The sequence below is a fragment of the Notechis scutatus genome, chromosome 6 (genome assembly GCF_049901735.1).
Source record: "Notechis scutatus isolate UNSWTSFEM ecotype Mainland chromosome 6, rNotScu1.2, whole genome shotgun sequence".
Classification (NCBI taxonomy): domain Eukaryota; kingdom Metazoa; phylum Chordata; class Lepidosauria; order Squamata; family Elapidae; genus Notechis; species Notechis scutatus.
The window spans coordinates 52,099,261-52,124,336 of record NC_142014.1 but is presented as its reverse complement, the minus strand read 5'-3'; the positions used below and the strand labels follow the sequence as shown (position 1 = coordinate 52,124,336).

Sequence of the window (25,076 nt, the reverse complement as noted above, 5' to 3'; positions counted from 1 at the left end):
CTCCCACGTAAGATTGGAAGTATCTAGGCAACGTTTCGATGAAGTCTCATTCATCATCTTCAGGCTTGTGTCTTCCGCTCTGTGCTTCTCAGAGTGTGCTTCTCTGAGAAGCACAGAGCGGAAGACTCAAGCCTGAAGATGATGAATGAGACTTCATCGAAACATTGCCTAGATACTTCCAATCTTATGTGGGAGAAAACCCGAATAACCAAAGATCCACATACAAATACCCGTGCGAACCTCAGAAAATATATATATATATATATATATATGTATGTATGTATGTATGTATGTATGTATGTATGTATGTATGTATGGCATTCAGCTTTGTTCGGGTATTTTCCCACGTCATAGTAGTGGTGCTTTTAAAGTTGTAGCAACGTTTCAGCAGAATCTCATCTGCCATCATCAGGCTTTTGTATAGTGTTCGTCTGTGAGTTAGACTTTTACAGTGGTTTCACATTTAAATTTGGGGCAGCCTATTGCTGTGCCAGAATGGTTTTTTCTTCATCCTGATTGGTTGAGAGTCTTGGTCTGTGTTTATTGGTCTTGGAGTTTGCTGTGTTCTGCTTCTAATATCTTCTGTCTGTTTTTTTGGCTCTTTTTGTATCTTGATTGGCTGGCAACAGATGGCACACTAGGACACACCATATACCAGAAGAAAACCCACACCAACCGCTACCTCAACGCCCAATCCCACCACCACCCAGCACAGATAAACTCCGTGGCTAAAACACTAATTACGAGAACCAAACGCCTGGCAGACAAGACACACATTAAGACTGAACTATGCACCCTGACTAAAATATTGACAGCCAACGGCTTCCACAAAAGCAAAATCACCAACTTGATCCACAAAAACACACTGAGACATAATAGAGACCCAGAAGATGAACAGACCCATGGAACAGCTGTCCTGCCCTACATAAGAGGCACTACAGACAAAATTAGTAAGATACTATACAGACACCACATCAAGACTGCCTTCAAAACAGACAGAAAAATAGCAGCCATCCTCAGAAACCCCAAAGACAAAATTGACCTGGAAAACCAAGGCATATACGAAGTTCCCTGTGCATCATGCCCGGCCACATACATTGGACAGACCAATAGAAGAATAAGCACCCGCCTGGATGAACACAAAAATGCAGTCAAAAAGCTGGAACACACTTCCTCACTAGTCCAACACATGGAAGCCACAGGTCATAGAATCAACTTCAATGGCACCAAAACCCTAGCCACTATAGAAAATCCCAGCCACAGAATCATCAGAGAAGCCATAGAGATTGAAAAAAGACCAGAAAGCATGAACAGAAGAGATGATTCCACCAGGCTGTCAATCATTTGGAAGCCTGCACTCACAAACAAAAAAATCTCCACACCACAAGCCAGGCAAACACCTGGGCACAAACAGATCCCCCCTGATACCTCCAGTTCAAACACACCCCAACCAGGCACCCAGATGAAACCCAGCTTCCTAACTAATGATAGCCGTCCATTTACCCGAAGCCAAGCTGCACTAAAGGCCTCCAATAAAGTAACACAATGTTGCCAGCCAATCAAGATACAAAAAGAGCCAAAAAAAACAGACAGAAGATATTAGAAGCAGAACACAGCAAACTCCAAGACCAATAAACACAGACCAAGACTCTCAACCAATCAGGATGAAGAAAAAAACCATTCTGGCACAGCAATAGGCTGCCCCAAATTTAAATCTGAAACCACTGTAAAAGTCTAACTCACAGACGAACACTATACAAAAGCCTGATGATGGCAGATGAGATTCTGCTGAAACGTTGCTACAACTTTAAAAGCACCACTACTATGACGTGGGAAAATACCCGAACAAAGCTGAATGCCATACATGTAAGTACCCGCGAAAACTTAAGAAAACACACACACACACACACACACACACACACACACACACACACACATATATATATATATATATATATATATATATATATATATATATATATATATATATTTGTTTTCTTAAGTTTTCGCGGGTACTTACATGTATTGTTTTGACGTGGTTTCACTATTCACTCAAGTCCCGATAAAAGAGACCCTTGAAATCATCAAAAATAAATACCAACCAGCTAAACACCTCATGGAACTAACAGAACACTGCTTAACCAACACATATTTCATATACAAAGGACAAAGATACAAACAAATAGAAGGAGCTCCCATGGGATCACCACTGTCACCTGTCATTGCAAACCTGTTCATGGAAGAATTCGAATCCAGAGCCCTGGCCAATGCCATCCTCAAACCCAAACTATGGTTAAGATACATCGATGACACATTCGTGATTTGGCCCCATGGACAAGAAAACCTAAACAATTTCCTAACACACCTAAACAGCGCACACCCCAAAATCAAGTTCACCATGGAAACAGAAACAAACAAACAACTACCATTCCTAGATGTACTAATCTACAAAAAAACAGATGGCACACTAGGACACACCATATACCAGAAGAAAACCCACACCAACCGCTACCTCAACGCCCAATCCCACCACCACCCAGCACAGATAAACTCCGTGGCTAAAACACTAATTACCAGAACCAAACGCCTGGCAGACAAGACACACATTAAGACTGAACTATGCACCCTGACTAAAGTACTGACAGCCAACGGCTTCCACAAAAGCAAAATCACCAGCTTGATCCACAAAAACACACTGAAACATAATAGAGACCCAGAAGATGAACAGACCTATGGAACAGCTGTCCTGCCCTACATAAGAGGTACTACAGACAAAATTAGTAAGGTACTACACAGACATCACATCAGGACTGCCTTCAAAACAGACAGAAAAATAGCAGCCATCCTTAGCAACCCCAAAGATAAAATTGACCTGGAAAACCAAGGCATATACGAAGTCCCCTGTGCATCATGCCCGGCCACATACATTGGACAGACCAATAGAAGAATAAGCACCCGCCTGGATGAACACAAAAATGCAGTCAAAAAGCTGGAACACACTTCCTCACTAGTCCAACACATGGAAGCCACAGGTCATAGCATCAACTTCAATGGCACCAAAACCCTGGCCACTATAGAAAACCCTAATCACAGAATCATCAGAGAAGCCATAGAGATTGAAAAAAGACCAGAAAGCATGAATAGAAGAGATGATTCCACCAGGCTGTCAATCATTTGGAAGCCTGCACTCACAAACAAAAAATCTCCACACCACAAGCCAGGCAAACACCTGGGCACAAACAGATCCCCCTGATACCTCCAGCTCAAACACATCCCAACCAGGCACCCAGATGAAACCCAGCTTCCTAACTAATGATAGCCGTCCATTTACCCGAAGCCAAGCTGCACTAAAGGCCTCCATTAAAGCAACACAATGCTGCCAGCCAATCAAGATACAAAAAGAGCCAAAAAACAGACAGAAGATATTAGAGACACCAATCAAGCAGAACACAGCAAACTCCGAGACCAATAAACACAGACCAAGACTCCCAACCAATCAGGATGAAGAAAAACCATTCTGGCACAGCAATAGGCTGCCCCAAATTCAAATCTGAAACCACTGTAAAAGTCTGACTCACAGACGGACACAATACAGAAGCCTGATGATGGCAGATGAGATTCTGCTGAAACGTTGCTACAACTTTAAAAGAACAACTACAATGACGTGGGAAAATACCCGAACCAAGCCGAACACCATATATATATATATATATATATATATATATATATATATATATATATATATATATATATATATATATATACACACATACATACATACATACATACATACATACACATACACATACACATATACATATACATATATACACACATACATATATATATATTCTACTATTATTACTAAGTCCTTCCTTAACTCATAGGTGCCCAGGTAGTCTCATAATCATGTCCCACTATTTACAAGCTAATGGGGGAGTAGAAAATTAGAAAACACTGCCAAATGAATCCCAGCTTTGAAAGATATATTTTTAGATTTCCTACTACATCAGCAATACTCAAGAACTGACTTTTAAAAAAAATCTCATCTATAATATAGCTGAAAATGGTAGTACATCTGTACTGCAAAAATTCAGATGACCACAAAATGTCAGCAATTTTCTATACCTGCATGTTGCCATAGTACTCCAGATTTTGGTAACCTACAAGTTGTCCATTTGCTGTATTGTAGCTCATTTTTGCTACTGAAAGGAATTCTTAGCTGGAAACTACTAAGACAAAAAAAACTAACAAGAGGTAGTTCTCAACAGCCATTCAGTGATCATTTGAAATTACAAAGGTGCTGAGTAATGAGACTTACAGCTAGTCCTCAAAATTGCAGCTATGGCAGCATCCCCAGAATCACATGACTGGGATTCAGATGCTTGACAACCAGCACACATTAATGACAGTTGCAGCATCTGTGATCACACAGTTGCTGTTTGCAATCTTCACAGGCTTCTGACAAGCAAAATTAAGGGAGAAGCCACAGGAAGTTGCAAGTTGTGCTTATGTGACATGCTTAACAACCACTAGTGATTCGCTTAACAACCACAGCCAGAACTGACAGTCACACAACATTGCACTTAACAAGTGTGCCAATTAGTAACAAAGTTTCCAGTCCCAATTGCAGTCAATAAATGAGGACTACCTATATATAAATATGATGTTGTAAAATAACTATCGTAAGGGCTAGGTAACCAAAGCATTATTTTAATATGTATATAGAATGAAAGTTCGCTATCTAGTATTATTTAAAAAGAATGACAGTTTTGGAAAACTAAAAAGCAAGGCTGGGAGCCAAAAACCCATCATTAAACATAGAAATGATAAAACTCACCTGGTCTGGGGGCGGGATCCCCACTCAAACCAACTGCCTCTACTATGCTTGGTGTTAAAAAGTGGAGGTTTCGTAAGCTAGCTACATTAGGCCCACAGTACTGCTGAGAAGCTGGAGAGGCTTTCAAGGTATTTGTCATAGGGCTTCCTAGAGGATCAAAGGTTTGAAAGGTGGGAGATTGATAAATGGTCTCAACAGAGGCCGTGGTACGACAACAAGCCAAATCAGACTTGGGGACTTGCTGTTTGTTAATAACGACAAACTCCTCTGGACTGGATGACCAAAGATCAAGCAAAGTTGTGGCAACTTGATGACTATTTATGCTTGATGGCCTCTTTGGAGAAGATTTCTGCATAACTCTGGAAACAACTGAATTATTCGATTTTCTGCCTGAATCCCACTTTGACAAAGGGAGCTGATTTCTTTCTGATGGATTCAAAACAGTACCTGGAATTAGAAATTAGTGGTTAATCATTTTAATTATCTAGTTTACCCTTACTGCCAAGTTATATGGTGACTTAAAATAAAGCTTGATAGTAATAACAAAAATAATAGAAAACAAAATAGAAGTCCACACATGCTGCAGATAAAAGAAAATACTTAGGCTTCTTTGTTCAGTGAAAGGTTTCTAAGTAATTAGAAATGTTTATAATGATGACTGACTAAATTTATAATGATATAAACTCAGGGGGAATTAGCATATCTTTCTTATGGATGCTGGCCCAGGAACAAAGGATGGCAGACTTTATCTATTAAAAAAGTCTTGACACAGTGGTCTATTATTTAAGAAATCAAAATGTTGACAGAATAGCTTTATTAAAGATTCCAAAAGCTACAAAATACCTCAGGCAATATAATGGAATTCTTTTGCACTTTACCACATTTTTTAAAAAGTGTAAAAAGGGAGATCAAAGTGTTCAGGGCCATAGAAAAATTGCAGTGTGGACCATGAAATTGAATCATATTATTGTTTCAAGAATATAGAAAATGTAATCTTGGAATTACATTTTTAAAATCTTACAATTCACCAGATTTAGCATATGAGATGGGATTGTTCTCTCTCTCTCTCTCTCCTTCCTTTCCTCCCTCCCTCCCTCTCCCTCTTTCTCTCTCTTTCTCTCTCTGTGTGTTTGTGTATAATATAAAGTGTTATACTCTCAGTCAATATACTGTCAGCCACATTGCTTCTGAAATGATAATTATCCAACCTTCAATGAATCTTTTGGAAATAGTTTTTAAGACTTGGGAAAAGTCAATTAATTTTCTCTCTTTCTACATACAGTACATAAATAATCCCATTGACAACAGTTAAATAGATAATTCTACTATTACCATAAATTATGTCCTATAATCATTTCCAGTGATTTGCTGTAAATTTTTGCCATCTCAAAATTAATTTGACCTGGAAATACTTTATTATTTTAAGGCTAGCTTCGTGTGATGCAGAAGTGGTATTCAGCAGGTTCTGACCAGTTCTGGAGAACCGGCAGCGGAAATTTTGAGTAGTTTGGAGAACTGGCAAATACCACTTCTGACTGGAGATTTTACAGTATCCTTCCCCAGCCACACCCACAGAACCGGTAGTAAAAAAATTTGAATCCCACCACTGCTATGATGCCTTATAACCAATCATTGTAACTACACTTTATATCTGTCATTATGAGATGTAATAATACTGTATTCAAATCTTTCTTGCTTAAACTGTACACTGATTTAGTAAATATAATATAGCTTTAAAAACTATCTATCCTATTTAAATGCTAATCATCTAGGAGAGGTTTTCTTCCCAGAAATCAGTATATCCGTTTTATTAAAAAAAAAAAAACAGGGTAAAAATTTCAGATAGAAAAAGAATCCTCAGAAGTGATAAGCGTCACCAGCCCCAGGTAGCCAGACAGGAAACAGACCAGATGAGCTAATTGTACTTTATTATAAGGCTATATTAGCAGAATCTTGCAAGTCTGAAAGTACAAATCTCCCACAATTTTTTTACAGCGTGACAAGTTAGAAAGGACTGTTTGTCTGTTGTGCATCTGCCGTCTCTCTTCCTCTCCCTCCCTCCCCCTCCTCTCTCTCTCTCTCTTTCTCTCTCTCTCTCTCTCACACACACACATACTTTTGTCCACTAGGCAGCACCTTTTTCTCTGTTTCTCAAAGTCATTCCTATGTACCATTACATTAGGAAATATGACATGCAAGAAGACAATACAAGATCAAATCACATTGATAAAGATACAAGTATATGCACACAGCTACTCACATATATTTAAAAGGGAGAAGATAACCCGATAAATCCTACAAAGTTAGCATTGCATAGAAGGGGTGAAATAGTTTCTATAAGCTATGAGCATAAATAAAAAAAATGCTACTGCCTTTGAAACACATGTGAATTGGTCATTAAATAGAATTCTTTATTGGTCAAGTGTGATTGGACACACAAGGAATTTGTCTTGGTGCATATGCTCTCAGTTGTACATAAAAGAAAAGACACATTCGTCAAGAGTTAAGAATCATAAGGTACAAAACCTAATAATAGTCTTAGGATACGATAAGCAATCAAATCATACTAGGAAACAGTAAATAAAAATAATTAGGATACAAGCAACAAAATTACAGTCATACAGTCATAAGTGGGAGGAGATGGGTGAAAGGAAGGATGGGAGGATTAATACCAATAGTAATAGTAATGCAGACTTAATAAATAGTTTGATAGTGTTGAGGGAATTATTTGTTTAGCAGAGTGATGGCATTCGGGGAAAACTATTCTTGTGTCTAGTTGTTCTGGTGTACAGTGTTAAATAAGAACACCTCACTCTTCTTATCATGATTGGAATTTATCAAACAAAGGAGCTGGTGTATTAATTGACAGTACGTCTACAATGGGGACACTTTAAAAGGAGGTACAAAACAACCTCAACTTTGATATTTGAGCAGACACATACTGTAGAAAAGCCTCATATAGGAAATTGGACCACCCTTCCCCTATATATTTAGAGACTTCTACTCTCCTAGCCTTCTGAAAAGCATTAAGACTTGGTTTTTATTCCAAGCACTGGGATAGAATGAAATGAATGAGAGGATTGAATGAAGAACCACAATTGGAAGTTTAACTTTGGTGCCAATCAGAAGTGATATTCAGCAGGTCCTGACCAATTCTGGAGAACCAGTAGAGGAAATTTTGAGTAGTTCAGAGAACTGGCAAATACCACCTCTGACTGGAGATTTTACAGTATCCTTCCTCTGCCATGCCTACCAAGCCACTCCCACAGAACTGGTAGTAAAAAAAATTGAATCCCACCACTGGTGCCAACTTTTTAATATTTATGGTTTTAACATATAAATGTATAATTTCAGTTTATTATTGATATTCTTTCACTTGTTGATTGAGAGCTTCCCAGAATTCGATATAAAATGGACAGCTATAAAGTATATAAAATGAAATAAATAAAATAAAATAAAGATGCAAGGAAAATATTATTGAATTAATTTTCACCCAAAATTTTATTGGAAAATGGAGTCAAAAATCTGCCTTTAAGTTGATAAAGCCAAAAAAAACCAAAAACCTCAATTCAGAAAATTATATTTCTCTCCCAAATAATGCAACATTACTGATTTATTGTAGAATGCCCATTTCTAAATGCTGCCTATTCTGGCAGTGGTACATTAGCCAAGAGCCTACATTGTTAATACACGGTAGCTGTTTGGCTACTTAAGACAGCTAGTCTATTCAGTTCATGTCCATGCACTATCCAGAAGTGCACCACAGGGAGTAAACTATCTCTGTACTTAGAATGACTAATATATTTTATTCACTTTAGTTATATTTATACAGATACATTTATTGTTCATTTGGTTGTTTTTACCATAGTTTATCTTATTGTATGCTGGTCATTACCAAAAGAAAAGTTTCTTTCTTGTTTGGAAGTTTTTAAACAACATTCAACATATGAGTAATATTAAATCAGATTTATTTTTCTTCTGCACCTTCTAATCAGACAACTCCTGTCAACTATATGGACAAGTATCTAGAGCTTTCTTGAATCATTTTCAGAAGTGGCTTCCATTGCCTTCTCGTTGGTGTTAAAACTGGCTGCCCCACAGTCAACCAACTGGCAAGGTGCCTAAAACAGGACTAAATTAAAGTTTCCATAGTCTTAGTCCAACACCTTAGCTACTAGAGAAAATTAGCTCACTGAGTTGGGAATACTTATTTTAAATTTAATTTACTATGTAAATGTATAATTTAGTTACATTACAGACATAGAGGAAAATGTGAAAAATGGCTCCTTGGAATCAGCTGATCTTTCTGAGTACAATATTAATAAGTGAACAGATGCTCCCAACCACCACAATCTATTGGATCAGAGTTCATTATGCACTTTTCATATTGATTGGGTTCCATCCAGAGTTCGATATAAGATGGGTAGCTACCGTGTTTCTCACATAATAAGACCGGGCCTTATTTTTTTTTGAGCCCCGAAAAAATGGCTAGGCCGTCTTTTCGGGGGGTGACTTAATTCCCCCCCCTTGCATCCTCGCCAACAGCCGCTCCTAACGGGCAATCATGGCCAAGCACAGAAAGCTCCCTACTCCCACCTTTGCTGCAGACACCTTTGGCACCCACCGCTGTTGCTTTCCCTTCTGCCCATTACGCCGCCACGTTTGGAGCTGCCGCTTCCGTGTTTGGAGTGCGGTCGCCATTTGGAGCTCCAAACGCGGAAGTGGCAGCTCCAAACATGACGGCGGGCGATCTTTTTATTTTGGTCCGCGCGAAGTTCAAAGCGAGCAAGAGAGGGAGACTGCGATGCCTCCATCCGAGATGGCAACCTCACTAGTGGATCACAACGTGGCTGGAAGCCCGAATCGGCGGGATACGATGGCGATCTTTTGGAGCGAGAGGAAAGGGAGAGAAGAGTTGCGAGGCGTAATTTGCAGGAGGAAGTGAGTGTACCCCACGGCAGGGAGCCCAAGGAAGAAGGGCTGGTAGGCAACGGAGAGCATCCCGTAGCTCTGGAAGCAGCCTAGAGACGCGCCCGGGAAGAGGCGCAGATGCTGCCTTGTAGTCCCCAAGCCAACTGCGTGCGCCGCCTTTAGTTATGTGCGCTCCGCGCTTTGGACATCTCCGTGTGATCGCAACCCTGTCCTTTCCACCTGGCGCCCTTGCTGCTTTCTGGCTCTTTAGCAAGGCATCGCGGTCTCCCTCTCATGCTCGCTCTGAACTTCGCGCGGACCAAAATAAAAAGATCGCCCACCGTCATGTTTGGAGCTTCCGCATTTGGAGCTTCCGCTGCCGTTTGGAGCTCCAAACACGAAGCCGGTTGCTAAAGAGCCAGAAAGCAGCAAGGGCGCCAGGTGGAAAGGACAGGGTCGCGATCACACGGAGATGTCCAAAGCGCAGAGCGCACATAACTAAAGGCGGCGCACGCAGTTGGCTTGGGGACTACAAGGCAGCATCTGCGCCTCTTCCGGGGCGCGTCTCTAGGCTGCTTCCGGAGCTACGGGATGCTCTCCGTTGCCTACCAGCCCTTCTTCCTTGGGCTCCCTGCCGTGGGGTACACCCACTTCCTCCTGCAAATTACGCCTCGCAACTCTTCTCTCCCTTTCCTCTCGCTCGAAAAAGATCGCCATTGTATCCCGCCGATTCGGGCTTCCAGCCACGTTGTGATCCACTAGTGAGGTTGCCATCTCGGATGGAGGCATCGCAGTCTCCCTCTCTTGCTCGCTTTGAACTTCGCGTGGACCAAAATAAAAAGATCGCCCGCCGTCATGTTTGGAGCTGCCACTTCCGCGTTTGGAGCTCCAAATGGCGACCGCACTCCAAACACGGAAGCGGCAGCTCCAAACGTGGCGGCGTAATGGGCAGAAGGGAAAGCAACAGCGGCGGGTGCCAAAGGTGTCTGCAGCAAAGGTGGGAGTAGGGAGCTCTCTGTGCTTGGCCATGATCGCCCATTAGGAGCGGCTGGTGGCGAGGAATTCCGGCCCGCCGGGCGCTCCTAACGGCAAGTCTCCCCGCCCTTCCCCCTTATTTTGCATATTTTAAAATAGGCCTAAATTTGGGGGGAGGGGCTTAATTTGATTTTATGCCCAAAAAACATGCTGGGCCTTCCTATTGGTGGAGGCCGTATTGTTGGAGAAACACGGTATATAAATATTGTAAATAAATAAAATAAAATGTATTTGTTTTTTGTTTAAATAATTTATATAGCCTCCCATCTCACAGGAGTGAATCTGTGATGTACAAAAATTAAAAACTCAAGAGCTGCAAACCAATGATGCCCAAGGTAAATAATACATACCAATAAAAAAATTACATCAACAGAGTTTAACTTCCTGGTCCAGATGTCTTGGAAAATAAGGCTAAAAATCTGGATATCCAGGGTGATGCTGTTCAACAATGCAGATGCTGCCACTGAGAAGGCATAATTCCTAGGTCCACCAAGGTGACATTATTCTGATTATTGTGTTGCTTTGCATTTACACTGAGTGCTTTTTGTACTGGAGACAAATTCCTTGTGTGCAATCACATGGCCAAATAAAGTATTCAATTCAATTGGTTAATAAAAGAGATCCAAAGCATGTCCCTTCTGCTAGATGTGTGGGATGAACAGAAACAATTACAGAAAGCTGGTCTCCTATACCATATAGTGCTTTATAAAGTTGTTCAGATTTACTTGAGTTGAAACCTTACTGTATAAGTGAAATTATTTCACAGATAATCCAACAAATACCTAGAATAATCCTCACAGCAGCCCTGCATGTATTTATGAGCTTTCTTTTTCCAAGAAACAATTGTGACACAATTTTATTAAAGCTTCTGTATATCATTAACCTTTCTCTATATGAAATTCACACTCTATGTCTGGCTTAAACTGTACGTGATTTAAACACAAAAAAAGGTAGAAAACTGTCCTATTGATTCTTTTCATTTTTCTTATATGTATCCATTCCATGTATTCATAACTATGTTTATACTTATGCCTATTATCTTGTAAGCGATTGACAAATCAAATAAATAAATAAATAAAAATAGAAAAATGTGAGATAGACAGCATCACCACCAGATGGATTCATAATTGGTTGACAAATCACACTCAACTTGTAATCCTTGATGGAACTACATCTACATTGAAGGAAGGAAGCAGTGGTGTGTCATAAGGTTCTGTTTTAGGCCCAGTACATTGTAATATCTTCATAAACAATTTAGATGAAGGAATATAAGGAAAACTCATCATATTTGTAGAGAAACCCCAAACTAGCAGGAATAGTCAACGCCCCAGAAGATAGGCTCAAAATCCAGATGGATCTTGATAGACTTGAACACTGCCCTTATCTAACAAAATGAAATTCAAATGTAGAAAAAAGTAAGGTTTTATACTTAGGCAAGAAAAGGTGGAACTTGGCTCAATAGCAGTACAGATTAGGTGAAACTTGGCTCAACAGCAGTAACCACGAGAGGGATCTTGGAGCCCTAATGGAGAATCACTTAAATATGAGACAGCAATGTGGTGCAATTGTCAAAAAAGCCAACACAATCCTAAACTGTATTAACGGGGATAAAATCAAGATCAGGAAAAGTGATATAGTACTATTGCTTTATAATGCCTTGGTAAGATTGCACTTGGAATATTGCATCTAATTTTGGTCACCACACAATAAAAAAAGATGTTGAGACCCTGGAAAAAGTGCAGAAAACAACAAAGATGATTGTGGGGGGCTGGAGGCTAAAGCATATGAAGAATGTTTGCAGGAATTGGGTATGTCTAGTCTAAGTGAAAAGAAGAAGTAGGGGTTGCACAATTAGCAGTGAAATTTAATATATGGGTACTACTGTTAGGTGCAGGTTTACATTCAGTATTAGCTTTGTACATGGAAATGAATATGGATTTTTTAAATTCGTATTAGAGAGGCTATAGGTCTATAGATGTAGAAAACATCATTCACTAAGCTTACAATTTTTAATCATTACTTTTCTCATTTATTTTAACATTTTCCATATGCTGCATAATACTGTCTCATTCTAGAAAGGAATTATACTGGTTTTACATAATTTCTCTCTAAGATGTATAGTAAATTCTCCACTAGAAACTCTTGTACTAGACAAAACATGTAAATATACCTTTGCAAATGTGGGAATAGGCAAAGCTCAGCTGAAAATTCAATTTTCAATATAAATTGGCTTAACTTTCAGTAGATCTGTTCCTAAAATAACTCAATATTAATTTAGACTACAAATTTGTATGTGATAATTATTTTGACAAGATAACTACTGAAAAATATGCCATGTAGTTCATTACTTTTCAACTGCATGTTGCTTGAATGTTTGCTATTGTATTCACGGCAGTGAAGAGATGAACATTTGGTTCCCAGTTCTTGTTCAAAATGATGAATTTATGCTCTAATTCACATTAATTTCTGTATATGTATTTCCATCACATATGTATTTTTAAGGGCAGTTCAGATCTATGGTCAAATGTCCTTTATCTCCTAGGACATAAGATCTGATATGAAAATAGAATTATCTCTACTGAATTCACTCTCTCAACAGTTTACTTCCCTATTAATAACTTCACACAGCTGAAGTACCTTGGATTTTTGTTGTTGTTTCTATGGCAACCATTTCTGAAAGCACAGAATGTGCCAAGCAAAGCTAATGTTCATCAGAACATTTTCATGCATTAAATTCCATTAGTCATTTGTGTATGCTGTAAATAAACAGTCTATTGCTAGCCTTTGGATGACTACAAGAATCCTCAGATTCAGATATCGATATTCTTATCCATGAGTGACTGTAGAACCTCAAAGCCAAATATATAACATTAAAAGCATTTTTATCTAACACAGCTTGGACCTACCATATCTTTCTGTGTAGTTATGTGTGAAGCTGGGATCAGGAAAAAACAGATTCAAGTTTCCATGCAACCATGGAATTCACTTGCTATTTCTCTCCACAAAACCTATCTCACTTGGTTGCAGCTGAGAGAATAATCTGAGGAGTGACTTCATGAAAACTTCTCAGGGAAAAAATGGGAGATACATGTAATGCAATAATAAATCATTTACTCCCAATTGTCTTGTTTACGATCAAATATGTGATTTAGCACAAATTTAGTTTATTTTCTACATACCTGTATTCCAGGAATTATGAGCAGGTGCCTTTGTACCTTTTGCCAATTCCTCTTTACAGACAGTAGCTGGAAATGTTGACTCCACAGCCACAGGACAGGATTCATCCTCACTAAAGATGATCAAGTCCTTATAAAAAAAAAACACCTGGTAATTAGTCTAGGAAGAGTTAGAAAGCAGTTTGGAAGAATATGCAAAGGAGAAAATATTTTGTGGCATTTAACCAAATGGTCAGGAAATTAAAAACTGTACTACTGTATATATGAATCAATATTTCTTACATGATACCTTATTTCAGACATAAATATTTTTATCTATAAAAGATATTGTTTATTGAAAAAATAAGTCTACAGATGTGAAATATATGTTTGGAACACATTTTATTTATTGATAAGCACCCTTCAAACAACCGAATCCTAATCGTAACCCTAAACCTTCAGGCAATAAGTTATTTTGAAATGAAAAAATAATTTGAAACAAATAGCAGGTTTCTAATTTTTTTCTTACACAACATCATTTAATTATTTCAGAAATGCAACAGCCTCTCTTCTGAAATTTGGATGCCCTGACCCTATGGGAACCCATAATTATTCATTAAATTGAATAATGTAATATTCAACTGAATATTAAATATTTAAGTATTGAATATTTAAATTGAACAGCCGTATACATTTTCTAAATAAATGTACTTTAGAGTAATTAAACTACACATTTCCTGCTTGAGAATCCTTCTTTTAAGTTGTCTCTCTCCCTCTCTAAATAAAATGTTTAATTTTGCCAACTCAGATTTAATTAAAAAAAATAAACATTAGCTATTTACAAATCCTAGTTTCTTATCCACTGATAGATGTATATTTAAAGTGTTTTTAGAATCTTCTTACCTTGACTTCATTTTAAAATTCCTGTTTAAATACTGAACTATAGAGAAAAATATTTCTAATGATTTCTTATCTAGATATCACAGCTAGATCATCTCAGTTTCCCCAAGCATTTCATAGACTGTTGACAAGTAATCATTTTATCATCTACCGTATATAAAGTTTGATTTTTACGTCCTTGCTGCTCCTTCTCTCAAGAGTAAAGCTGACAGAATAAATCTTATATTAGTTTCCTGAAGTAATTGTAAGTAGTTGAAGCATTCATGCAATAGTCTATTAGAATTAGATCAGACTAATTTCATTTCTATGAGCTGAAAATAAAGGTAGTCAATTTTGCAGCCTCAAACACTCAGACTGCTCTCAGGTAAACCTGGTCTGATCTACTGTAGACCATCAGAATTTTATGAGATTCTACTGTGACACTATAACATGTCATAATGATAGCAGCCTGCCATACATTCAATAGAGTATTATTTGTATACTGGGGGCTTTTCAAACCCTCTTCAAGTGACCTTCTGGAGGAAGTACTCCATGAGATATAAAGAATTGCTACCTGAAGAAAAATCAATGTCTCCTAAAGAAATACAAATGCTTCCCTTAAGTAGAGAAGGTTAGGGTGTTTGTGTTTTAAAATACAAACTGAATTGAATTCAATGTACATATGAGTTTCTTGTATCTCAACCTTATTTGCAGCAATTTTTTGACTAACTATGCAATCTTGTATATGAAAACTGAAATCAATACAATTTGGCATGAAATGTTTTAGAATTATGCTGGAATGAGAAGCAGCGATAAAGCTTTCATTTTTATTTTTTATTAAATTATATTTAATAAATTATACCTCATGTCAAACATAGACAAAATAAAAATGAATTTCACCACTCAAAAAAAGGAATGGCACAACAAATAAAAAATATAGTCTCCTTTTTCAAAGTAAATTCCCTTTTTCAAAGTAAGAAAACTTCCCTAACCAGTTCTAATCCTAATATTCATAAAACTCCCGCAGAATATATTGTGTTCCAGGATAATGTATATCTTCTAAATATTTTAAGCTCGTTATATTAATGGTTATTTCTGCTGTTAATAAGTTATCCTCAGGAGAAAGTTATATACAGGTCAGGACAGATAGAACATGGTGAAACAGACTGACTCCTGATTGGCAAAGATGAGGTGGCATACTCTCCCCTTATTTATTCAACCTATATGCTGGATATATATTAAGAAAACCTGGAATGGAAGAAGATAAACATGGTTTTATATTCTGAGAATAAGCTAATAATCTGTCCTATGTTAATTACACTACTCTGGTAGTTTAAAATGCAAAGTATCTGCAAATTCTAGTAATAAAAGTTAAGGAGTAAAGTGAAAAAAATAGGAACAAAATTAAATATAAGAAGACCAAACGAATGCCAACAGGTAAAACAACAACCCTTAACACTTATAATGAAGATACTAAAGGCACAAATGACCAGGCTCATATTATCCTACTTCAGACATATTAGGTGAGGACCCAAGTCTCTGGAAAAGGCTCAAATGCTGGGAAAGGTGGAAGGAAATAAAAGAAAAGGACAGCCAAAAATAAGCGGCAATGAGTGCACCATTGGGAGACTTGAAAGATTAGATTAGGAATAGAATGTCACTGAGAAAATCTGTGTGATTGCTGAGTATCAAAAATGGCTATATGACACATAATCAAATCAAATCAAGAGATATTTCACATTACTAATAATTTAAAAGCACACAATGCATTTCACAGGTCTCAAGGGAAAAAAAACCTTAAATTCTCCCTATTTCTGTTTTTTTAAGGAGGCTCTATTGTAACCTAACTTCAACTAGTACAGATCAGCTGAACTAAGGATTTTCACCAGATCTGAAGATTATTATGTTCATTTTTTCTTAAGAAATACTTTACATAAAAAGTAAAACAAGATTAGATGTACAAGAAATCTATCACAAAATTAATGTACACATGGTGTTTGATTGATTATACAGTTATACGCCCCCAAAACATACACTTTAGCCATTACAAAGATACATACATACAAACATACATACATATACATATGTGTGTTTATGTGTGTATTTTAACGTGTATGTGAAAAATACCTGAAACAAATTGATTTACTTATGTATTCAAAAATGGTATTTATTGTCAATCATAAGTGTGCCACATTTAACATTACGTTTCATAAAAAAAACTCACATTCTCAAATGTTGCACAACTGAGATATTTAAAATACTTTTTACTCTTTGTAAGAAAAATCAGAATTTACAAAAGTTGGTATGAAGACCATAGCACAAACTGTTTAACAAACTGTTCAAACAGTGCTTGAAACAGTTTTCTGAAGTAGAAAAACAACAGGTGTTAAAAGCAGCACTCAGTCTGGTACAGAAAACACTTTAACCACACATATAGCTATGGGGAAACTGAATTCAGCTCTTTGTAAACCACAGCTTTTGAAGCAATCCTAGATGCATAAATAAAGAGAAGGAGGGAGAAACAGCCACCTTGGGACCTGCAACATAGGAGACCTGCTACAAAGCAGCTCCCTTGCCATCTGCCCTACACATTCAACAAATCTGATTGTACAGGTAGGAACACTACCTGTACACGAAGGAACGCCGCTTTCGGTCTGATCTAAGTATAGTATATAAAATCATACATTGCAATGTCCTACCTGTCAATGAATACTTCAGCTTCAACCATAACAATACAAGAGAAAACAATAGATACAAACTCAAGGTTAATCGCACCAAACTTGATTGCAGGAAATACGACTTCAGCAACAGAGCGGTCAATGTCTGGAATACTCTACCTGACTCTGTGGTTTCTTTCCCAAACCCCAAAAACTTTAACCTTAGACTTTCTACTATTGACCTCACCCCCTTCCTAAGAGGCCTGTAGGGGGCATGCATAAGCGCACCAATCGTGCCTACCATCCCTGTCCTATTATTTCTTTTATTTTTCTTATATGTATCCATGTATTCATAACTATGTTTTTACTTATACCTATTATCTTGTAAGCAATAGACAAACCAAATAAAATAAAAATAAATAAAAATAGAGATCTGGGCTACAAACATCTAGATCAGGGGTTCCCAACCTGGGGTGCTCGCACCCCCTGGGGGTGCGAGATGATATTCCAGGGGGTGCGAGAAAAGTCCAGGTAAATAATAGGATATTGGCTATATGTTGGCATTTTTATTTATTATGCAATGGATTAACTTTGTTTTCATTTTAGAGTTAAGTATCGTTATTTAGTGGCCGTCACATACATAGCTGAAAAGATTCAATCCTACCATATATTTAACGCGTTCAGTAGTTCCTAAAGTCTAAATTTCAGGGGGTGCAAGGTTCGAGTGAAATTTCTTTAGGGGTGCAGGGCGAAAAAAAGGTTGGGAACCACTAATCTAGATGATTACTCTGTAATAGCAAAGAGAATCTCCTATACTTTTTTGCAGCTATCATGCCAATTTTTGTAACTCAGACATGGTAGTATAAGCATAGATCCCCAATAGGAATTTGTAAGAATAATATAGAAGGAAGCAGGGGGAAGAGATGGGGGAGAGGGAAGGGAGATGTTGCCGCCACTGCTGTTCTATATGCTCCCCTGTTCTGCTTCTAAATCAGTAATTTCCTTAGCAGCAATACCATACACTGGAATCAGAGTTCTCAGGGGCATCTCTTATCAGAAAAACTTTAAAGTTTTGGTGCCATCTAATAATAACCTACATTTTAGTGCATTCTTTTGGGGAAATCTTTCTGAGAAGAGAAACTGTGAGTGTTGTATGCACAGATAGTTGTACTTTGAATGGGAGAGTGAGAGGAATCTTTCCCCTCCCCAGAGCTACTAGTATAGGAAGAGGGAGAAGCTACTGCTGATGACCGAAGCAGTGAAAGGACACCTTGATGGGCCTAGTCTGCTGCTGCTGCAGCAACATGAAAGAAGTGGCAAGTAATCCTCCTTTTCCCACTTTCTCCTACCTTAAAAGCCATAGCCTCAGTTAGGGGACAGAGGGGTGCTGAGTGATTTGCCTTGGAACCGAAAGAGATGTATCACCCACAGAGCAATGCAAAATAATGTTGGTTTGCCTTTAGCATATATTAATCAGGTTCACCCATCACAAATTCAATGGTTGTCGTTAGGGAACATTATCAAATTGGAGTAGAGGGAGAACCTACACTTTTTGCTTTATAAGTAAACTAAAAGAAGTCAATATCAGTTTTTATGGAATAATTCTAGTTTGACATATGGATGCTGGTATAAAGTTAAAGTGATAAAGTTATATTTTTAAACACTGTCATGTGTTAAAAATCAAAGGTCTCAACAAATACAATGGGTTTTCAATCCAACTGCCAATTGATATAGTTCTTATAATCTGTCTCACATGTAACCTAAATCTGCATAACCAACCTGTCTTCCCCTCCATTTGCCACTCAGTTTCATCCCAATGTAAATCCTACATCAGTCTAGTGACTTTATGCATCTGATGAAGGGAGCTGCAATTCACAAAAGTATATGCCTTTTCATAAAATGTTAAAAGTGCTGCTACAAGATTTATTTACTTTTTTGCCTCATAGAATAACAGGACTATCCCCTTACAACATCTACCTGAGAATGAGAAAGAATTTCTTTTTTAAGTACATTGTCAATTTGGGATACATCAAATCTTGTAAAGGATGCAAGTTTTCAAAACAGACAAAAGCAATAGGAAGGAGGATTTTTACTGTTTAACATATTGATACCAGCTCTGAAATCCAAAAGTGAACTTGGTGATATAGTGGAGGGGATCTGAAGGAATACATCAAACCAATATTATAGTTTGTATAGTCAAGTCAATCAAGAAGAAGAAACAAAAGCAAACTGCAGATCCTTTAAAAGGGCATGAAATAACTATAATAGGGGGTATTTTATTTATTTATTTTTATTTGTCAATCGCTTACAAGATAATTGGTATAAGTATATACATAGTTGTGAACAAATGAAATGGGTACATATAAGAAAAATAAAAGAAACAATAGGACAGGGACGGTAGGCACATTGGTGCGTTTATGCACGCTCACTACAGACCTCTTAGGAAAGGGGTGAGGTCAATAGTAGACAGTCTAATGTTAAAGTTTTTGGGGTTTGGAGAAGAAACCACAGAGTCAGGTAGAGTGTTCCAGACATTGACCACTCTGTTGCTGAAGTCGTATTTCCTGCAATCAAGTTTGGTGCAGTTTACCTTGAGTTTGTATCTATTGTGTGCTCTTGTATTGTTATGGTTGAAGCTGAAGTATTCATTGACAGGTAGGACATTGCAATATATAATTTTATTTACTATACTTAATCGGACCGAAGGCAGCATAGTTCTGTTTTCTAGGTCTAGAATTTCAAGTCTGGTGACATAAGGTGTTCTGCAACGAGTAGAGGAGTATAGAACTCTTCTTGTGAAATATTTCTGGACTTTCTTAACTGTATTAATATCAGATACGTAATGCAGGTTCCAGACTGATGAGCTATATTCAAGTATTGGTCTAGCAAATGTTTTGTATGCTCTAGTTAGTAGTGTGATATTACCAGAGAAAAGCTACGTACAATTAGGTTAACAACTCTTAATGCCTTTTTGGCTATGTAGTTACACTGGGCTCTAGCACTTAGATCATTAGAGATAAGTATTCCAAGGTCCTTTACAGAGCTTGGATCATCAACAAGGTCTTGACTATTCAGCTTATATTTTATTTTCTGATTTTTTTTGCCAATATGTAAGACAGAGCATTTATTTGTTGAGATTTGAAGTTGCCATTTGTTTGACCATTCTGATACATAGTCAAGGTCTTTTTGAAGGGTAACTGTATTGTCTGTGGTATTGAACAGCTTTACATCATCAGCGAAGAAAACACAGTTGCTCTTAATATGATCACAGTGGTCATTTATATAGAGTATGAAGAGAGTTGGTCCTAGAACACTGCCTTGGGGGACACCATTATTGACAGGTACAGAATTTGATAGGACACTCCCAATTTTGACCATTTGTTGTCTGTTTGACAGGAATGCTTCTATCCAGTTATGCAGTTGTCCAGAGATATCATAAGATTTTAGTTTTAGGAGTAGTTTGTCGTGTACCACTGAATCAAAGGCTTTACAGAAGTCTATGTAGATTGCGCCTATTGTTTTGCCCTAATCGAATTGTGTAGTCCATATGTTTTTGCAGTGTAAGAGTTGCAGATTACAGGATATTTTTCTGAAACCAAATTGTTTATTAGAGAGTAGATTGTTTGTCTCTAAGTGGAGGATAATGGATTGGTTAATAACTGATTCCATGACTTTACAGGTGACGCAGCATAAAGAGATTGGTCTGTAATTTTCAACTAGGCTGCCATGTTAGTAGTGAATTTAGCTTGTTTACATGTTCGATGTCATAATCAGGTGCTCTGTAGCACAGTAAAAATTGAAATGTGATATTTAAGGAAAGTTCACAGATGATGGTCTCAGGAAGAGCAAGCTCCTAGGTAACTTAGATGTTTTTTAGATGTAAGGACTTTTTATAGAAGATAGCAATACCACCTCCTCTACGAATTTCACAATCTGATCGGTAAACATGATAGTCTCTTACTGTGGTAATGGAGTCAGGGAGAGATGCGTTGAACCATGTTTCACAGACAAATATGATGTCAAATTTAGCCATATTTAGTAAGAGGAGAAATTCAAGTATTTTATTCACAAGGCTTCTTGCATTAAGTAGCTTGCATTTAAGGTCAGCTGTAGTTGGAATTGAGGTAGTTAGGGGCGTGAGTGCCTAGTCTTGGGTGATGGTGGATTGTTTGAAGTAGGGTTGTGGTTGAAGGTTAAAGCTGAGTTACGGGTTGTGTGACTTACTTTTGATATAGTCAGCACGGTAGTCAATGTACAGATCCTTCTCTCCATTGTCTAGACATTTTTTGAGTTCTGTGCGAAGTACACAGGAGCAGGCATGTTGCTGTATGGTTAGGTCAAGGCGAGAATGGAGGTTCTTATGGTTGGTGCTGCTTTTGGCAAGTGAATTTATAATATAAATTAATTTACGTTTGCTTGATTCATTTTTGCAAATGACCCTGCAGAAGCATGGGGCCAAAGAGCCGTCTCTGTTTTTGAACTCTGGGCCGATGTGGGAAACCCTTATGCGGAAAATGTCAAGTATTTCATCAGGGGAGATGGTTGATGCTTGATAATCACTGATGATGTTGCGGACAGTTGTGATATCATCATTGTCATTGATGTCCTCTAGACCAAATAAGATGGTGTTTGAACGTTTCCGTTCGCACTCAACAGCTTCTCTGATGAGGATTGGGATATCATTATTTGTCTGATTTATATTTTTTTGTGGATTGGGTTGTGGTTGTTGGGTAGAGATGTGGTTTGTAGCTATTGGATGTTCAGGTTTTTGCGTTGTGTCTTTTTTTTCAAGGTTGGATAATCTTTCTTTTAAAGTGTCCAAGGATGCTACTATGGTGTCAAGGGATGTTATTCATGTTTCTATGGTATCAACTCTTTCAAACAGATCCAGTTTGGGTCTGCATGATTTGCAGAGATATGGAATCTCATTGGATGATTCTAGGTATTGAATCATTTGCTCGGGTAATCCCAAGCAGTCATGGTGAGTGTATTTGTTACATAGAGAACATTTGATGGAATTTTCATTATCCTTTAGAGTTTTACAGCATTTAAGGCATGTGCAGGAGTCTTGTGGTTCATTGGTGGGGATTACTTTCTCTTTAGGTTGTGGTTTGGCATTGGATTTTTTTCTTGGCATGGTAGGTTTGTTAAGATGGTACGTTGATTAAATTACTTAATGAAACAATTTTGGGTAATCAATATAGCCAACATCACACCAATCAATCAATTGCAATAATCTCCCTAGTCAAATAATTTTGCTAAGCATTATAAGTATTAATGAGCCTGATATCTGTTGGAAGATACTCTGGTAAACATGGTCTTACTAGGAAATGCCCAGCTTGCCTGGTGATACTGTCTTCAGAAAAAAATAGGAAGGCACCAGAAAATAATCTATTCTTGACTTGATACTACTTACATAAACGGAAGCAATAAGAACAAGGAAAGGAGCCATGTAATGCTCAAACTCTTTGTTTTCAAAAAATAAAATTGAGTGTAAATAAATATGCAACTTAGATTCCAGAAACTGCATTTTAATGAACCCATAGCAGTGATAATTGAGATGCCAGGACAGAAAAAGCTAATAGGAAAAGAAACCCAAGACAAATGGGAATTTCTTAAAGGAGACACTAAAAGTATAAACCTCAGTGAGGATGACAGAAGTAGAAGCTAACATATCTGAACAAAAAAGTTTGAAAATAGAAAAGGACACACTAATTTAAGAGTTGGAAGCAGAACTAGAAATGTCAATGTTCTATTTTCAAGTTACAGTTTAAATGCTATCTGATAAAAACACATGAACCAATAAAAGCCTAACATTTAGGAAAGATTGGTGTTAAAAGTTAGGATGAACTGACTATCTCAGAGCTGAAAACACAGCTATGGGTAATAACAACCTACCTAGATAAGCAATCTGCTTGGAGAAAAAGTACTTCTCTTTGGGTGGAACACCTGATAATTGCCATTTCATTGAAATATACATGCCTGTTGCTTTAAGCTTTATTTTCAATATATAAATTTACTATTGTAAAATCACAGTAAACCTCCAATGTGCTCTTCTCCAAATGAAACATGATTGGGTAGTACTGCCCTAAAAAATCTTATTGTTCATGGAGGTGTAATATTTGCAACATTGAGAGATTCATATCTTCTTTTACCACCAGAAGCCAAGTAGCTATTTTATGAGTTGCAGTGGGAATTATCATGTCTTAAGAAAGATATATGCAAATCTTCCTGCCTACTCTCCTCAGATGGAACAGAGTATATTTCTTCTTTTAAAGTTATATTGCTTCTCCATTCAAAACATTTCAGAGAGGTTTTCAGTTCAAAATCCCATCTAATGATTTGTTTTCCTCAGTAATTTGTTTCCCTGCTGCTGGTAGATGCTCCTTTGCTTGAATTTTTTAAATGGAGGCTGAATAGACATTTCTTAGGAATGTTGTAGTAGTGGATTATTGCACTGGGCAGGTGCTTGAAGAGCTTCCAAAGTCCTTTCCAACCCTTTTGCATTCTGTGACTCTGTGATAAAGGATGGTTAGAAGTACAGAGATAGCCAGGAACTGCAGAGATGGTATCAGAAATGCTAATGCTCACAGTGATAAGAGGTTTGTAATGAATGAATATTATATGTTCAAATTAAATGGAAGGGAAATGAATTATTAGCTGCTCAGTGAAGATGACAAAATGTTAAAAGATAATGAAAGTTGGAAGGGCTTATATCTTATTTATCCTGTGGTTTCTTCCCCAAACCCCAAAAAATTTAACTTTAGACTGTCTACCATTGACCTCAACCCTTTCCTAAGAGGTCTGTAGGGGGCGTGCATAAGTGCACTAATGTGCCTACTGTCCCTGTCCTATTGTTTCTTTTTATTTTTCTTATATGTATCAATTTCATGTACTCATAGCTATGTTTATACTTACACCTATTATGGCATAATATACTTACATAATATACTTACATAATATACTTACATAATATACTTACACCTATTATCTTGTAAGTGATTGACAAATCAAATAAATAAATAAATATTTTGGCTCAATTGTTTCATCAATAGGGCATGTGTTCCATATGTAATCATAAAAACACAGAAAAGGGTAAGACTAAAACTTGTGATGTGTAGAGTCAAGGAATGCCTACTGTATTTGCTTTGAATGCGTGCCCTTCCATGCACAAGGCTGGCAATGATTCAATCTTGGGGATACATTTTGAATTATAATGTGGGATTTCAATAGTCTTTTGTGCACTGAATTTAATTTCAAATATTGAGTCAGCTACATATATAGAGAAAATGTACCAAAATCAGATTTGTTACATTCCCACTGTCTCTGGAGTGGGCAGGAACTGGGTAGTCATCACTGAGTACTTCTGCCTTGTCCTGCAAGAGTTCAAACTGCTTTTGAAAGGATTACAGAGTAAAAGATGTGGTGATATGGAAATGTCTTTAGATTATATACACACACATACACACACACACACTTACTTGAATTTAGACAGAGGGAAGTACATCAGATATTCCAAAGCACATAGAAGTAAATTAGAAAAGCAATTTCCATCTCATTGTTTGTAGAGTTGTAATTGCAGGAATGTTCCAATCTCGG

General features: G+C 37.5%; 1 protein-coding gene across 1 annotated transcript in view; it reads right to left on the bottom strand.

Annotated features, from left to right (window-relative positions):
* ENTHD1 (ENTH domain containing 1) overlaps positions 1 to 25,076 on the bottom strand; it is a 40,924-nt gene that overhangs the window by 3,951 nt on the left and 11,897 nt on the right. The window contains exons 4-5 of the mRNA XM_087969126.1: positions 13,966 to 14,092; positions 4,841 to 5,287 (exon numbers count right to left, since the gene is read on the bottom strand). Coding sequence (XP_087825252.1) covers positions 4,841 to 5,287; positions 13,966 to 14,092 — 574 coding nt within the window. The remainder of the gene's footprint in view (positions 1 to 4,840; positions 5,288 to 13,965; positions 14,093 to 25,076) is intronic.